The sequence below is a fragment of the Phasianus colchicus genome, chromosome 1 (genome assembly GCF_987193195.1).
Source record: "Phasianus colchicus chromosome 1, bPhaCol1.hap1.1, whole genome shotgun sequence".
NCBI classification, from domain to species: domain Eukaryota; kingdom Metazoa; phylum Chordata; class Aves; order Galliformes; family Phasianidae; genus Phasianus; species Phasianus colchicus.
Window position 1 is genome coordinate 139,444,036 of NC_143436.1, and position 18,712 is coordinate 139,462,747.

The 18,712-nt window shown below is 39.2% G+C and overlaps 1 protein-coding gene across 2 annotated transcripts in view; it reads left to right on the forward strand.

Annotated features, from left to right (window-relative positions):
- The window catches only part of MYO16 (myosin XVI), a 355,874-nt gene that overhangs the window by 84,234 nt on the left and 252,928 nt on the right, over positions 1-18,712 (forward strand). For both annotated transcript variants that reach the window (XM_031613784.2, XM_090128652.1), the window contains exon 2: positions 10,033-10,296. In XM_031613784.2, coding sequence (XP_031469644.2) covers positions 10,071-10,296 — 226 coding nt within the window. In that variant the 5' untranslated portion in view covers positions 10,033-10,070. The remainder of the gene's footprint in view (positions 1-10,032; positions 10,297-18,712) is intronic.

The following is an 18,712-nucleotide window of genomic DNA, read 5'->3' on the forward strand; positions in this document are numbered from 1 at the left end:
TGATATTATTTTCTCATAGACTTTGTGAGTGACAAGCCTTATGAAGTGATTTCTGTTAATCTCAAAGTATAAATTTCTTTGTTTTGGAAATCCCAAATAAGGAGTGACATAAATTTCATAGAATTTATGCCTCCTATTTATTTCCATAAATACATACAACAGGTACAAAGAGCACAATAACACTGTTTGATAGAGCAAATTCTCAGCTTCAAAACACTCTTTTTCAGCATGGTCACCACCATGAGCTGTGCATTCTCACCAGCAATGGAGAAGAGCCTGCATGGCCCGCTTGTGAAAATCTGCACTTGCAAAGGTGACTCACTGTCACTGTCACCATTGCTGAAATGCACCATCCATGACCTCACTGTGCTCACATCCACTCTTTGGTCTCCATTAACATTCATCAAGTGTTGATGAATGTCAGCGGATGCTGTTTTTTCTGCATGGAGAAATTCATTGACACAGCTTTGCTTCATCCACAGTTCCATGTGAGACACTGTTGTCAGAGTGCCCCTCTTCTGCTGTCTGTCAAATGGCAACAAAATGTAGTGGAATATTGGTGGAACAAATGTTGGTGGAATATTGGTTGAACCTCTATTGCCACACCATAACATCCACCTCTATTGTCATGGGCCATCATAATAAAATAGGAGATATTAGTTTTGGAACAGCCTTCATAGGGATGTATTAACACCACCTCCACCACAAACTCACAGAACAATCATTGAATTAGATTACTTGCTTTCTGAGTTTACTCTGAACTCTCTTGGAGTTAAGTCTCTCTTGGAGTATAAGTCTATGGAGACTCATACTATTTGAATTAAAATTATAAAGTTAACTTTTGGAATCATGCAGATGTATTTTGCTTTGATTTTTCCAAAGGAAAAATGTCAGATTATACTACCTATATGAATCTTCTAGTTTTTGTTCCTATCATAATTTCCAAACCTGTTAGGGAGTTTAAAGAAAATGTCTCATAAAGTAGATTAATTGTGACATAATTTATTCAAACGAGGGAGCAGTGTTTGGAACTGCACTTCCTAGAAATGAGGTACGGCTATTTCCTTATGCTCTGAACTGATGATGTTGCTTTTCTACCGTATGGGATCTGGGTTAGCCTAATAACCGTTAAATCTCTTGTCACAGAAGATACCACGTAGTCTTGAGTATGTTGCAAGGATGTTAAATCCTAGGGTGAGGAAGTCCCCTCTTCTTCAAGAGAAATACATTGCCATGCAGAATTGCCCTTTGCATTACTTACTTTGCTGTCAGCAGAAATAAAGATAAGGCAGTTAGGCAGCATTTATGGAAAATGCTTTGAAGGAACTGTCTGTGCTTTGTGAAGAAAAGTGAAAGGCATTCAATTTGATTGTCTACAAGACTGTTATTTAGCTCTCTGGCTCAATTTTGAATAGTTCCTAGTTCGTGACAGAGTATCTGGGAACCACTCCCAACAGGCATTGTGCATGATATGGCCGTAGGTCCAGTCTTCCATCTATTTCATCAGGTTTCGTAGCCTCAAATACCATTGCCTTTCTTCACATTCTCCTACTGCTTACTAGAACATTCACATGCACCTTTTGTTATAAAATTCCTTTCTGACATGCTGCAGCACAACCACCAATTCAGACACTGCAATTTAAAAGCCATAAAAAAGGTAATTGTCTTACATCACAATAGCAAAGCATGATACGCACAGGAGAATCAGGACAATATGCTGTGCAGCCTAGATATGTTTTGTTTGTTTTCCGTGAACCTTCACCACGTGTACATGAGACAGTATGTACCACTTTACTGGAGAGGCAGAGGTTGTTCCCTTTCCTTCCTGTATGTATTAGGCATTGGCTTTATTAAATCTAACAGTTAGAGGATGAGCAGATTGTGCCTATTCATTTTGTTTGCATACCTGCAGTTTCTGGATATGATCCACAAATAAGTACTGCTGTCAGCTGCACACACTTCCTCTCAGACCATTTGGACTCGTGTGTTCCTTGTGCTTATAGACAAGGAAAACCAAATAGTAATGATATTTTTTTCCTAAAATTGGGAAGAAGCCCAACCTAAGTATGTGCATCTGAAACTGGTGTTTTATTACACTGAAGAACAATGCATGGCCTATCTGTTTACTAGATAGGCTGTCATGTAGTTAATGACATTTACCTAGCACATACAATATCCGTATGTTACAGATGCATGATGTAAATGACAAATGACAGTGCAGAGCCCTCTGGTATATTTTTAGTTCCTTATTATTCAGGTTCTCTATTACTACAAAGGCAAAATCCCAAACTGGTTGATTCTCTGATTTAAATAGAATAAATTTTTAGAGAATGCTGCTGTAACTTCACTGAATAGCTGATAGATAGAGTCTATTATAAAGCCTACGGAGTTGATTAATAGTGTCTGATAAGCAACTTTTCCATGGTATCAAGCTAGAAATTGATTTCAGTTCCTGCTTACCAGTCCAGTCACATTGAAAGGCTCTTGAAGAGTGGCAGTGGGGTTTTACAGGAGGATGCTTGCTTGAATATGCTCAGGATTGTTCTTTAGCAGTTCAGTGTTCAGCAAAAAACAAGAATGTTTTGGATGTTTTGTCATTTAAGAAATCTAACTTTGCAGTTACATCCAAGAGAGGCTCCATAGAGCCAAGAATGGGAGAACCAGACCAACTCCTTTGCTGCATGCAATTTATTCTTAAAAGATTTGGTGCTAATAGAATACTTTAGATTTGTTATAAGGGAAATAGTTGATCTTTATACCACTTCCTTATGATTAATTCCTTGGGGATGGAAAGGGGAACCGAGAAAAGAGAAAAGGAGTCAGCCCATTGCTGCAGTGAACACAGCACTGCTGACCTGATGGAAATGCTTCAGCTGTTAGGATTGGGCTGAGTGGTTAAGAGGGCTGTGTTTCATTTACAGCTTAATGAACGTAACGAAGAAGCTGTTCAAATGGTGAGCAATTTTCCCTGCACTGAACAAAGGATTTTTCAAAGCCAAGTATTTTGATACCAACCTTAACATTGCAATTTGATTTGGATTTAAGTTAATCTAGCCTCTTGAATCTATAAGATCCCTAGATGATGCATAATAGCATTTGGTTTCTGAAAAGGGCATTTGTAATCAAACACATTGATCTGTAGTCCAGACACCATAACTTCAGTTAGGCTTTTGCATTCGTATCACCGATTTCACGTGGAATTCAGTTCTGTCGCATAATTATGCATACATTATTTTTTCCATTTTAATGTAATGAATTTAAATGATATGTGTGATCCCTGGAGGTATTTAAGAGATGAGTGGATGTAGTATTTAGGGATGTGGCTTAGTGGTGGGTTTGGTAGCGTTAGGTAATACGTGGACTTCAAGATGTTAACAGTCTTTTCCAACTTAAGCGATTCTGCGGCTCTGTGATTTGCATGCTGCTGACAATACTAAGTGAAGCCATCGTATATAACAATAAAGTGCATTACTGGAAGGGTCATTCCTGTAGTTCCTGGTCTTATTTCTGTTATCAAACATGGGGTGTAAGTTAATGCAGCTTTCTGAAGCTGATGAAGCTGTGCTGATTTTCACCATCCTTGTATCTGGTTCTGTAAGTATCGAACTGTTGCTGCTCACTGTATGCTTTTGTTATATCTCTTTATTAGTACTGGGAATATGTTTAGCTGGCCAGCTCTGAAAGAGTTGTGTAGTAATTCAAGTATTCATCAAAATTTGTCTTTTTTTCCGTTTTGATGAATGTTTATCTCTGTGAACAATGTACTGAAGTTGATGAATTTTTCAAGTATTTTATCTTTCTGAAAAGCAGGACTACTTCAGGTATCAAAATGGGAATGTAGATGATTAATCGTGCTTACAACAGGAACCCAGACAGAACACAGTGTGTTTTGAAGAGTTTTATTTCCCTTTTTCCCTTAATGATATCAACACGCTTAAAGAATATTGCTTGAGTTTTGAGTAGGTACATTCTTGGAATCTCATGTTGCCATTTTTTTGAGGTACTTTTAACCCTTCTGCAGTGTTTCTTTTCTTGAAAGACCATAGTCTTTCCATTTTTTAGGGTGATTAGATTAACGATTCAAATGCCAGAGTGACTGACTAAAATAAAATGAGAAAAAGCCATAAGAGCAGGAAATATAAAGGGAAGAGGTATCATCATGGATTCTGGAAAGAGATATGGCAGCTGTTCTTATGTGCCATATAGTTACTTGGGTTCAAGTCACCTCGTAGAGACAGAAGAAAATGCCTGTAGCAATCACATTGCTCTTCTCTGTTTATATCCCATCATCCTCTCTAAGCTCTTCATGTTGCTCATGGGCTGGTGTTTGTGATGCCAAAAATGTTCCTTTTTTCACCTTCACAATAAGAACCAGTAACAATTCAGAGCAAACAATTCCTCTTTACTCAGAAATCTATTGTTTGTACAGGCAGGATCAAGCTTGTGATTTGTGGTGTCATGAAATAGGCACTCTTGCCAATTGTGAGTAAATTGCTACAATTTTTTATCAACAGGCTGTTTTGTAGCCATAATTCTTCTCTTTGTAATGGTTCAAGGTGGAATCAGCAAAGCGTCTCTACAGTAGCAAGCATCCTTTATATAGATTTTATTTTCTATCCTTTACAGGCTTCCTTTGTCCTGTGCTAGCTAACAACCATTATGATACAATAAAGGATCTCTGTTTTTCATAAAAGCTTTTACATTGTGTGATTGTATGTAAGATGCAGGCTTTAAAACCAGATATAAATCAACAGTCACGTTTTTTTCTAGTTGTTTTGGTCCAGAGCATCTCAGTAAATAGATCAGACCCCACTAAGCTTTTTCAGAGTTTCGATGGAGACGTTGTTAATGAGTTATTCAGTGCAATCTGCCATGACGGTCACAGTGACCTTATCAAATCACTCTACATAACTGTAATTTGTCATACACTGAGGCAAGAAGAAACACGTGAAATAATCTTCAAACATACTGTCATATAGTGGTATCAACTCTTTCTCTTTACCTGCAACCTTTTCCTGACATTACCACACCACCTCCTCGCTAGCATTCAGAAAGAGCTCTGTTTGAGATTATGCTTTACAAAAATCTTGTCCAATTTGAATGAGCTTCTTGTGTAAGTTTAGTCTATTAGCTTGTACTGCTTTTCTTGTATATGGAAGAGAAGAGGATGGACAGACGTGCTGCCATGGTGCCTTTAGGAGGCCTTAATAGCTTCTCAGCTACAAACAAGGCAAGTTGTCCATAAGCAGTTTACATCTGCCTAATAAAATTGTGGATTTTAGCAGTTATTTTTTCCTGGAGGCCTTTTATACAACTGAAGCCAGTACTTCTACTGGCACTGTTAAATTAGGGCAGAGTGGTTGGCATAATTTGAATGATAGAGCTTAATCCTGATTATTGGAACAACAAACTTTGAGCCATTCAACAAGGGAAGTATGTATTTTGATGCCCAAGGGCAGAATAACCCTGTGCATTGGTATGGGCTGGGAGCCAACTGATTTGAGTTGCAGCTCTGCTGAAGAGGATGCAAGGGTTACAGCAAACAGGGTTGACTGGGAGCCAGTCCTGCACTTGGATTGCTAATAAGGCAAACCACATGCTGAGGTGTATTAAATAGATGGTGGCTAGCAGATTGAGGGAAATAATTTTCCTGTTCTACTGGGGGCTAGTGAAGCTACACTTGCAATATATCACAAGTCTTACACAAGTGTGAGATGGTCATTGACAAACTGGAGTGAGGGCAGCAGGTGGCTACCAAGAAAACAGAAATGACTGCTCTTCTTGTTACTGACAGTGTTAACAAGTTGCAATGGCCCCAGTTAAAAACAAACAAACAAACAAACAAAAAAAACCACAAAAATTACATTTTTGATAGAGGGTAGTGCAACACTGGAACATGTCATCCAGGAAACTCAGAAACTATTGACGGATGTTTTCAGGACTTCTAGAAAGATCACAATTGCATGATCCAGTGTTGGTTATTAATACTGTGCTTTAAGTGGCACTAAGACTTCCTCCAGAAGCATGTCCATAACCCTCCTGGTTTTGAATTCAGCTCTCAGGGTAGCCAAGAATCTCTGCCTGTTGTGCTGCAAGGAGCTTCCCATGTTCATTTGGCCACCACAGTCACGGTAGAGATTTACCTAGTTCTAAAATGGGGACTGGACATTGCATGATGTAGAGGTGGGTGTTAAATGATGAATTCAGAAAGTTTGCCTTGTCTGCAGCTGTGTTGTTTAATCCAGGCTTTACCTACCAAGGCTGCTGCCCTGCCACTGTTATATCCAAGTCACGTGCTGGTCTGATGTGCAGAAAGAAACCCATCTGCAGCTCATCACTTAGTTGAGACTAGCACTCAGGTGGATGGAAAATGCACTTATCGATCTACCTCATCTGTTTGATTGTGGTTGTGCACTGGAAACTATTATGTGAGACCAGTACTGGCTTAGCCCAGCAGTTCAACCCAACTTTTCATTGAGCAAATAGACTGCCACTCATGTAGGCTGAAGGTCATCTCAGTGGAGATGCAGAGGACATTAAGACAGCCCCATTCTTCCTGAAACTGGAAGCTGGGTACAGGAGCTCATCTTATTTCTGTGCTCTATTTGACCGAGACATTAAGCTAATTTGTTTGATTTCCAGCACCGGAGGAGCAGAGCGGTATGTCAGAAAAGGTGTTCTACTTGTACCAGTCTCAGTTGTGATGCGGGCAGTAATCAGCAGTTCCTCTTAAAATCAGAACTACACACGAGCTAAACTGAGGAAAAGCAAGCAAAGATTTGGTTCAAGTCTGCTGTCAGCTAACAGCTAGGTCTATAACAACAGCAATATCCTTGTGATTTTTTTTTCCAGACATAGCAATTTCAGCTGTAGCTTCCTTGAACACGAGTACTGCTGCTTCCTTTTGAAAAAAAAAGGAAGGAACAGAACAGAGCTAAAACTCTTGTATGGCTGGACACAAGTCTCACTTGGGTTCCTGTGCTGTCAGTTGCCTTTTTCCAGCTAAGACCTGAGGTACCATGCATGGTCACCAAGCCAAAGTGCAAAGGTTGGACATTAGATGTGATCTCTTGGTTAATGCTTTTGTACTGTCAGCTGCTCCATCATGATACATCAGAGTGGAAGGGAGAAATCCCTGCAGTCAAGCTCCAGTTGCAGTCATGAATGTGGTGGTTTTACCCTGATGGATAGCTAAATTCCACCATATATTCTCTCTCTCACTCCCACTCCATAAATGAAGAGAGGGAGAAAATGTAATGGAAAAGGGCTCAAGGGTTGAGATAAGGATAGGGAGATCACTCACCAGTCACCAGCATGGGCAGAGCAGACACAGCATAGGGTGGTTATTATGATTTACTGTGTATTCCTAACAGATCATAGCAGTGGGAAACTAAAAACAAAATAAAAACACCTTCTCCACCCTCTTCTACTTCCTCTCCCCAAGCAGTGTAGGGGAATGGGGAATAGAGGCTGCTATCAGTCCATAACACTGTTTCTGTCTATGTCCCCTCTCTGCCCCCGCTCCACATGGATCCCTCCCACAGTGCCTTCCTTCTTGAATGGATCCCCGTGGGCTTCCCACAGGCTTCAGCTCTCCCAGCACTGCCCCAAGACAGCTCCATACCATAGGGCCCACCCTTAAGGCATTGCTCCACAAGGATCCCCCCAGGGGGCAGCTCCTCCATTGCAGGCCCCATTGCAGGCCCTTCTCTAGGGCTGCAGCTCCAGCCTGGGGCTCTCCATGGGCTGAACCACTTTCAGGCCTCATTCATGGCTGTGCTATGGAGAACTGCTCTCTGAGGTGGCCATGGGCTGCAAGGAACTTCTGCTCCACACCCAAAGTACCTGTCCTTCTGCACTGACCTTGGTGCCTGGAGGGATGTTCTTCTCACATGGGGTAGGTGCTGGGCTCTACTCACAGAATCCACACCCTGCAGCCCCTCTGCTACCAAAGTTTGCCACGTAAATCCAATACAATGAAGTAGCAATGAAGGGCTGAAAGGCATTTATGAGAACCTTCTCTTAACTTTTCTCCAGCCATTCTGTTTGCATTGCCAAACACGGCTTAACACAGCATGGTGATTTTCTTTCTTAGGCTGCGAGCCTGGCTGGTAGGCAGTATACCCAAACCATTAAGGGATAAACATAGAGTTTTACAAGCCAAAAATACTGTGTGAGCTTAAGGCATGGGTATTGAAATATTTTATACAAAGCAGAACAATTATGAATGAGAAGATTTGTAGTTCACTGGTTCAGTTTCCCTCATATGGTGATGGAAAGGAGATGTGGTCACAAATTGGCTCAGGCTGAACCAGTCTGAATGCAGGTCTTGATTGAATGCTTTCATCTCGTGTGGTGAAGCTGGGAATGAAGTTTCATCTTCTGCAACTTTACGGGTTACCCTTTGATTTCCTTGTTGTGTCTGACATGCTCAGAAATGAAACGTATCATTTGAAACAAAACTTTCAGCTCAACTTATACGGAAGGAGTTCTTGACTTCTGATGTGCAAAAAGTGGATTTTGGCTTAATACAAGCCAATACTTGTTCCCAGTGTTTTATTTTGACAGATCATTTCCTTGTAGCTAGAAGGGTGTGCTAAGAAAAGAACAGAAATTATAGGAAGGGAAAGAGTAGCTTATTGTAAAAATCTGTTGACTGCACTTGATCTGTAAAAATATTTTCTATGTCTGCTTGTGTCTTGGAGTTTCTCAGCAAGAGACTTTGGGCTCTGCCTGGGACTTTGATAATATTACATAATGCCATGATAACATATTATATACAGCTCTATGTCTTCAAAGCAAAACAAAACTTAAAGTAAAGAACATAGGTGTCTTGCATTGGACATCCAAAATCAGTGATTTAAAAAGAAAACACTTATGTTTCAGTTGTTCAGTAGAGAAGATGTGTAATAACACACCTTTATCCCTCAGTTTTCTAAGAAAGTGTGCATTTTTGAAGTGTTTGTGTGCTGCAATGTTGTGAGACATAGAAAAGCCTGCCAGGAAATTATTAATTTTGCTTGCAGAAGAGAGTTTGAATGTAGGTAAAGTTTATGTCAAGCAACAAGGAGAAAATAAAATGGTTCTTTAGTCAGCACCACCCAGCTAGTGAGCTAGTGCAAGTGTGAGGTAGGAGTCCACTGATGATACTTTAACTAAGTATTTAGCAAAATGGGCAGACAAAAGCCTTTGTTCCCTTTAAGAGCTCTTCCATCTATGTAGGGTGGGAAAACCTTTCTCATCTGGGCTGCTCGTAGTTCTTAGAAATGAGAAATTTGAGCACCTAGCTGCCATCTGAAGAAAAGTTTAGTATATACATAATGATATAGAACATTAGAATCAGAAATGGTTGAGTGTTCTCCAGCCACCTCTTTGAGCTGTTTTAGGGTATTCTAGTGACTTCCTCACTGATGTATTAGATGTGGGTTCACATCCAAGGAGTCGGGCAGTAAAGTTATCTGATGATCCCCTAGCCTTTGATGAGCATAGTCTGACTTAAAGGTGATGCTTTGAACGTTACAATTTACTGAATTAAATATACATTTATAATCTGTTTCTAGGTGAAGGTTCCAGTACCTTACAATTTCATTAGAAGGTTCCATTTGGAATCTTCTTTGGAACCTTCATTTTGGAATTGGTATTGCTCTTTGCAATGACAAAAAAAAAAAAACAAAAAAAAAAAAACAAAAAAAAAAACACAAAAAAACACAACTACCACTGCCACCACCAAAATCCTCTTTTATTCATAGTTAGGAATCCAAAGTGGTTTTGATGTTTTTAACAGGTAGTTGCCTGAAGACTCACTGCATGCTGCTGTGCTCATTATAATTATGATAGGATGATTTTTTTTAGCAGGTATTTGCTACCCAAAGTAAGATGAGTTAAATGAGGCTTTTTGTAGTTCACACTGTCAAGAGGGAGGAGTTCATTTGACAAGCTAAGTTAACAGGTGATTAGAAAGAAATCTACTGGAAGTTTCACTACGTATTTGACAGCTCACCAGTGCATGTGTTTGTTTACTGTATCTTGCAGGCTGTTTCCAGCTATGTAATGTTTTTCGGTCACATGAGATGGAAATTGACCAGTGCTTGCTTGAGTCCCTCCCTCTCGGCCAGCGGCAGCGGCTGGTGAAGCGGATGCGTTGTGATCAAATAAAGGCATATTATGAACGAGAAAAGGCTTTCCAGAAGCGGGAGGGTTACGTGAAAAAACTGAAACATGGGAAGAATCATCGAGTTCGTTTCAACCTTGCCGATATGATACAGGATGCCATCATACATCATGACGACAAGGAAGGTACTTAGTATATGTTAATTATTTTCTTTTTATGTAGCTAAAAGTTTCATAGTAGAAGCTTCCATGTTCCGTTTACCTTTATTCAAGACAAATACAATTTTACTTGTTGATGACTGTAAAGTGATAAAAGGAGTAGTATAGACAGACATGCAGTATGCTGTAGCTTGCCACTACAATGAATAAGGCATAAACCTTGGGAGATAAAACAAATTGTCTCTGAGGTTAATATGCGTGTAAACTAATAAATTTCAAAATCAGTTAAGACTGTTATCACTCTTACGTGTGGCCTGTTATGTATCTGTGGGCCACAGAATTTCACCCAAGTTACTTTGAATGTTAATTTTCCATTTTTTAGCAAAAATCTGGGATAAATATTTCTGGTATTAATGACAAAAGCTTGGCTAAAGCCACCATGGTCCTAATCCCAGTGGGTCAGCTCTCTGGATCTGCTCTGCCATTTGTTTGCTTTTGAAACACATTGCCTCAGTTTTAGGTTCAGTTTCCAGTTTCCTGGCAATGTTTGAATCCCTGGTGCAGCTGCTCGCTATCTGAGGAATTTTACATTTTACTTCTTGAAAGCAAACCAAAGCTTTCAGCAAGGATGTCTCAAGTCCGCAGGAATCCCCATACTGTTATGTGGGAGGGATGTAAGAAAAGAAGTGGTTCAATGGCTTTAGCAACTCCTTGCAAGTAGCTTCTATGGCAGCTTTTTGAAATCGTATTAACACAAAACAACCCTAACAGGTGAGCATCTGAACAAGAGTTTCATCAAGGAACGGAACTGCCAAATTTCTATGTTTTTTTTTTTTTAAATTTATTTGGTTAGATATAGATTTTTTACTCACTCCCAAACCTTAATTTTAGTGGGCATTTGCTCTAACTGCCATTGCTTATCATTGAGATGTGGTCCTATACATTTAGAACTATACAGACAATGGACCAAAGAGCCCTTCTCTTAAAATGAGTGCCCAGGACAATATTCATAACTATTACAAATAAAATTTTAAACCTTTCATTCTGCTCTTATGTAAAAATACAGCATTTATATGTGAAGAACTTTTCTGTGTTCTCAGTTTTTAACTATCTATAAAAAACTAGCAGAATTCTGGATACTACTGTTAGCATTCTGTAGAAGTCAGGTACCTCAGGCTGTTTTTGACGTGTAGTTTTCTCACTGATGTGCTGATAGAGTATCAGCAGTGTTTTGTGTTGCACATACTTGGCCGTGAGCTGCATCTGAATCAGAGCACTGAATTCAGCAACTGCTGAAACTGAACAGCATGAGCAGAAAAAGGCAATACTTTAGGCAGAAGAGAATAAGGTGGGGAAAAAAACCACAAGGTTGGTGTCCTGCTCTTGAAACAAGTAAGAGCTCCCTGGAAGTAAACAATTCAAATTGCCCAAAGGTAACCACAGGAAGAGTAGAAACACTGTCCTCTTTTTTGATGCCTGTGATCCTTTGGTAGAACTTTGGAACTAGTGTGATTCTTGTCTTGACCTGTTGTGCTTTTAGGCAGCTGTTCCCAATTCTTGTCCACCTGTAGGTGAATAATGTCATACTGACAATTTTTATTAAGTGAGTAAACATCACAAAAGCAAAGAACTGAAATTCATAGACACAGAAACTGCTCTCCTACTACAGTTGCTGAGTGGAACATCCAACCATGACTTTAGTGAATAGATCTACATTAGGATTTCAGTTCAAATTAGACATAAGCTTCTGTACAAAATATCATATTCATGTACTGTGTTTTGTCTTGCTTTATTGAGCATGGAAACTAAATTCCTTGCAGACAAAACTGAACTGGAAGATGTGCTCTGGGAGCATACATGATGACTACAAATCAATCCAGGCTGGGTTTAGTCTGAAGTAATCCTGCTGAAACAACAAGATTGGGGAAGCTGGGCTTTTGGCACCACCTGTTTCTCTTGGTGTATTTATGCATATTTCAGTCATTTATTCAGCATTCATTATTCATCTTACACCTATTAGAAAACAGTAATGTGTATGTAACCAGTAAGTTAATTGTGATGGATCCTGGTATTTGCATAGAGCATTCTCTGCCTCACTGAAGTTTCACATCAACTGTATCTGTGCATCTGGAGTGAAAAGGGAAATTTGAACCCTCCCCTTCACTGGGTTGTAAGGCAGTAACGACTGCAATATAAGGCTGCAGGTGAGAATGAGCACGCATTTCCTGGCTTTTCAAATGCTGCAATCTCTCTTCTGGCCCCTGCTTTTTGGTGCAACGACCTACAGGAGATACTAATACTGCATTAAGCAAGCAAAGGTGGCAGCCAGGTGCTAACAGCCATTAGCTTTCCTTTCTTCTGTAAATCCATGTCTGGTCTGCAGGATGTGGTTGTTAACTGCATGGTGTGCTTGTTAACTATCAGTGGCATTCCAAAATAGGCTGTGTTTGAATGCAGGGAGCCTAATTTTTCTCTTTGGAAAAGCTGGGTATTGAACAAGAATTTCTTAAAGTATAGATTAATCTAAATAAGTAGCAAAGAAGTACCCTAATGTGATGTGTTAATAATATTTTCATGATTTACAATAAACTGCCTTCTAACAAATGAAGATAACTCCTGTCTTGTGAAAAAGTGGGATTCAAACTGATCTGAATGTAGTATATTTTGAAGTAACCAAGATGGGAACTTGGTATGTCTTCAAAAGTTCATTTTTGTTTTGAATAGCAGGTTATTTTAATATAGTCTGAATAACTTCTAGATATAACTTTCAAACTAGACATTTTGTTTATAGTAAAATACTTAATAACAAGTGCAGGCAAAAGCATCTTATGAGATATTCAGCACTCAAATAGAATTTGGTTCACAAATAGAATTTAGTTCACTGAAGCTGTTGGATTGTGCCCTGCAGATAATTAATATTTTGTGCTTGAAGTGCAATGGCTTTGAAGAGGTGAATTCCCTTTGAGGTGTAATGACTGTGAATGAGGCAGAACCTTCTGTGTAGAATGGATGGGCACACTGGTGTCCAGAAAGAAGACTGTGCAGCCTGAGTGCTTTGAATTAAATTGCTGGATGTATGCACACAGTCAGTGTTGTGATGCTGTGTAAATATTTTTGTGCTGCTCTTGCAATCTTTTGGTTGAAATTGCTTATGCATCCTGGAGTTTTGTGGCTTTCAAGGTGTGGAGTTTTGTAAAATGATACTGAAAATCTCAAAGTGAAAGTTGGCAGATTCATACGGTTTTATTCCAGCTTAACCCTTGGAAGAGAGGATGTGATAATAGATTTATGAAAGAATAGACTCACCCACAAAGTATTGTAGCTAGGTCTATTTTCTTCATTTTTTAGATCTGTTTAGAAATTGTTTGCAAATCTTGAGCTCTTAAAGACTGCTAAAACAATATATTTTTTCCATTCATTGAAGTGAAGCAGGTTCCAAGTCTGCTTAATTGTCTTGTCTTCTGAAGCTGTTGGTTGATGAATCCTACAGCAGTTTCATTTGGTTTGGGGTCTAGTTATTAAAAAAAAAAAAAAAAAAGTCTGTTACATATATTGATTACGTAGAAATGTGGATATACTGCATGCAGCTCATGGGAGAGCAACAAAACAAGGAGCTGGAGTGATTTAAAAAGGAAGAGATTAAGACCTAGTTTTGAGAGCAGTGATCATATTTAAGCAAGTTTGAATGTAGCTGTCGATAATTCAGTGAGAAAGAACACTCATTCTAAAGGTGTAAATAAAAACTGATCTAGAATGTGATTTTTTTTAAAGTTGTATGAGAAGAATATCATTTGATATAAAAATGAGAACAATAGAATAGGGTTGGAAGCAGCTTCCCAAGTGAAAATCAAGGGCTAATTTCTTTGGGATTACCTGAACTATGTAGACTGTAACATATTTGGGCATGGTGAGGAGTAGTCTGGTTGAGTAAGCAATGTATGTTGGATAAAATGAATATATATAAAGATAAATTGGTAATGTGACGAGTATCAAGATTCATTTCACACCTGAATTTGATTGGAATTTCACTCTTAAGAAACAAACCCTGAGTTTGTTATTCATAAAAAATGCAATGTATCTTGTCAAAATTGTTATTGCAACTGATGCTGGGTGCCAAACATACCCATACCTTAAATCTCACATAGCAGGGAAATTGTAGCACTGGCTTTACTTGGTCATCTTTTGTTATATTCTCTAACTCAGTCTTTCCTGCCATATCACCCAGATCATAGGACTGTCAGAAACGTTGTCTATTTAGTGTCTTTATCTTTGCTATGAAAACTCTTAAGTTGTAAAGCAGACGTGATGAATATGTGCTGGTGGGGCATGGAAAGTCAGAAAAAGAAGGTCGGAGAGCCTCAGTCTTTAAACAAAAGAGGTACTTCTGTGAAAATCAGCATTTCAAAAGGGGAATGCAGATTCCCTAATTTAATTAAGGCCTATTTAATCCTTTTCATAGCATTATGCTGATTCTATGGCACTTAGTGATTCTAAGTAGCCACAATACCGAAGTAGGTGGGTGTTTGCACTGATGCTGCATATGTAATACACATTCTTGGTCCTTTACTTGGAGACTAAGCCCGGCTCTGTCTGTTTTACTCAGCCCTGCTCTCTGCTTCTTCCCAGCCCTGCAGGGCTAACAGCGTGACCTTCTGCATTTAGCATAGGGTGCTGTGGCTGGGGACAACCTTCCTCTCCACTGTCTCATCAGGGGATGCCTGGTTTCAGCAGAATATACCAATACCCTAGACCTGATAGCAGTCTTCGAATATCTAAAGGGGAGCTATAGGAAAGAAAGGATAGACTCTTTAGCAGGGTCTGTTGTGACAGAACAAGGCGAAATGGTTTCAGACTAAAGTGGAGGAGATTTAAATTGCATATTAAGGAAGAAGTCTTTAACAATAAAGGCATTGAAGCACTGGCACAGATTGCCCAGAGAGGAGATGGATGCCCCATCCCTGGAGACACTCAGGTTCAGTCTGGATCAGGCTCTGAGCACCCTGACTGAGCTGTAGGTGTCCCTGTTCATTGGAAGGGAGTTGGACTAGAGGGCCTCTAAGGGTCCCTTCCAACTCAAGAGATTCTATGATTCTGTGGCCACTACAGAAGGAGGGGCTGGGTCCTAGTCCCAGCAGCTTTGCTGCAGAGTAATTGCTTAGTACAGGGATCCCAACTCACTTCCCACCAAGATAACAGTATCGCTAGCTGTTCAAAAGATTTTGTAGTGTCGTAACATTTGGGAGGATTGGTCTAACCTATATAATGGGAAGTTTCAATATTAATGGTTATTTTTCATTAACACCGTGTAATGATAAATTTTGGTTATGTTAATTAGAAGGGTTAGTAAGGAAAAAAAAGGGAGTACAAGTGGAGCTGGTAGTGATACCATAAATCGGTCGATCACAAAACTCTTGTAAGACTCAGTTTGGAGTGTTAGAAAGCAGGCATTCTTTATTCTTTGTGCTGGATGCATGAGAAGATCCTTTCACCTAAATTGTGCCTACCTTGTGCAAAAGATCTTCAGCTTATATACATTATTTTTCTGGGCAGTGTGTATATACTCAATACTTCCCCCAGAATCACTAACATAGAATCCCACCTCCTTGCACATGTTCAGTCTTTTTGTGGTAATGGTTTTCTGGGATATTTGGAGGAAGTCAGTAGTCTTCCTCACTGTGTTTTCTAGTTGAACCTGGTCTTCATGCATGCTCAGTTAGCTCCTTGCCTTGATAGCATAATGTTTGCTTTCAGAAACTTATCTGCTCCATGTGAGGACTTCATGGTGCTTCCCACATCTGCTCCATAGAAGGAGTTCAGCATATCATCCTTATCTACTTGGTACAAAGACACTTCCTGTTATCTAAACAAACTGCAGGGCTATCCATCAATGAACATTAGCAAGCTTAACATTATCTCTGTAACGTGCATCAGTACTGGAGTCTGATTGGCATCCTAGTAATTTCTGGTTATGAAAAGGGCTCAGAGATGGCAAAGCCTGTTCAAAAGAAGAATTTGTCTTTAATTTGAGGTGGCAGAAGAACTCACCATTAGCTTTTGATAGTCAGGAGATAGTGTCTAAGATGTGATGGTGACACTTCTTATTCTAACACCACAAAACTGATCAGAAAATAATTTGGAACAGAGAGAGAGGTTAAAACCGAGCTGAAGTAAAGGATGTCTTTATTTCATAGAATCATAGAATCACAAGGTTGGAAACGACCTGCAAGATCACCTAGTCCAACCACCTTCCCATTCCTATTAGTACCACAAGCTACTAAACCAGATCTCACAGCTCCTCATCCAGGTGCCTCTTGAACGCTGCCAGGGACGGCGACTCCACCACCTCCCTGGGCAGCCATTCCAGTGCCTGACCACCCTCTAAGAGAAAAAGTTTCTCCTAATGTCCAACCTAAACCTCCTCTGGTACTTGCACTGTTTCCAGAACTGACTTCTTATTTTTATCTTATTACCATAGACTTGCTTGTGCTTCACTGGTCTATCTTGTTCTAGTACTAACAGCTTGTCTGGTTACAGACAAGTTGGTCAAGAAAATAAAGGGCTGGGCTGCCAGTATCTGGCAAACATATTAGTGTTAAATGCCTTAAAGAATGGGTTTAAGAGTGGTCAGCAGTTTTCAGGAGAACACAGAGTGCCAGGATGTAGGCAGGAAATGGCAGATTTGCAATGTGACACTTCATTGGGTGAAGAATGCTTTCAGATGTATCTGCTGAGTATGCTGGCATAGCGGTTAGGATGTGAGGCTCTAAGCATGCCAGTGCATTGCTTTAAAAATTCACCAAAGCCTTGTGTGAGGGTTCCGTTTTTGTGTGTCAGTAGTTCAGAGGTATCTTTTGTAGACACAAGACTCTGTTTACTAAAGAGAGAGCTGCATTGATATAACAAATTTCCTGAAAGGCAGAATGAAGTTGAGGGAATATTCAGTATGTATGAAATTAATCAAGCACACAAATAAAACATGATATCATAACTTCCCTGAACTTTATGAAGGAGATGTAAAATAGATGTGTTAAATCTGTCAAATGGAGTTCTTACTGTTAAACAAGAGGGATTTCTTTTTTCTTTTCTTTAAATTAGGCAAATAAACTCACTGTGAGTTGAAAAGGAGGAAAGTAGTTTGGAAGTTCTGGTCAGACTTCTATGCCACCCCAAATTAAAGTAACCCACTGTGACTTCCACCTTTAAACGTCTTCCTGACTTATTTCTTATGATTAATATTTAATATCAGCTTCTTTCATTCCCTTCTCCTCCCAGAGGTACTTATATTAGCATTTCTTTTGTATACTGTTTGTCTCATTTGCAGCCTTCAGAATAGATGGGTAAAATTTTAAGTGTTATTATGAGAAATATTAAATGCATGGAGTGTTCTACTACATATATTAATGTGTTATACTACACCAAAAGCATAAAGGCCAGACAGAAAATTGCAATTTGGTGAATCAGGATTATTAGGTTGTGTAATCTGAGCAGCCTTTTGTGGCTCTCTGCTGTGCTTTAGGGTCTTACACTTTAAGAAACATTCTCCCTTTCACCAATAAACTCAGAATTTACCATTCCAAACCTAAGTAGCATAAAAATAGCAAGCATTTGTAGTGTGCACAACATGCACATGTACAAGTTCATGACAAAAGAAAGGCCCCAAAATGAAAAATGGAAATATGGAGTCAAAATGTGTTTTAATAGGAAATAAGATCAAACTGTTATTAGGAAGTTTCTGAATAAGAAAATTGTGAAGAGGGATGAAAAAAAAAAAGTTTAATCTCAATTTGAGGAACTCAAAGTGTAGCACAATCAAGTTCATGTGAAGCAGAACTACAGGGCAGATAAAATTTGAGAAGTGAGATGCTGTGTATTTTCCTACCTTAAGCTGCTCAGTCCCTTTAAAATTTAAAACACAAATATATTTTTCAAGTTTTACAGTACTTTTAAGGATTGTGCCAGTATTATTTAATATACTTTAGTTTTATGTTATCATTTACCATAATAACTCTAAGCTTCACCTCAATTTTTCTGTTCCCCTTTGGAAACTATATACGTAGTGAACAATAGTTCACTATATAGTTAGTGCACTATATATGTAGTGACAATAATAATCAGGAGTTTTGCCCCTACAGATCTATTTTGTATTTTATAGTCATTTTCTTTTGAATCAGAGGATAAATTTGTAAATTAGGATTATCTAAAAGTGTCTGTTGGCAAGTGGGCAGAGTGATCTCCTGAGTGACAGCCCTTCCCATGGCAGGGAATTGGAACTGGATGGGATTTGAGGTCTCTTCCAACCCAATCCATTCTGCAATAATAATGAGGATCTGTTTTAGAAGATAGCACAATAGGCATATATGATAATTTATACAATTTAATATTTAATGCCCAATCCTGAAGAGACTTGAACGCTAGACTCTGACTAGTGGAGTTCAGAGACTCT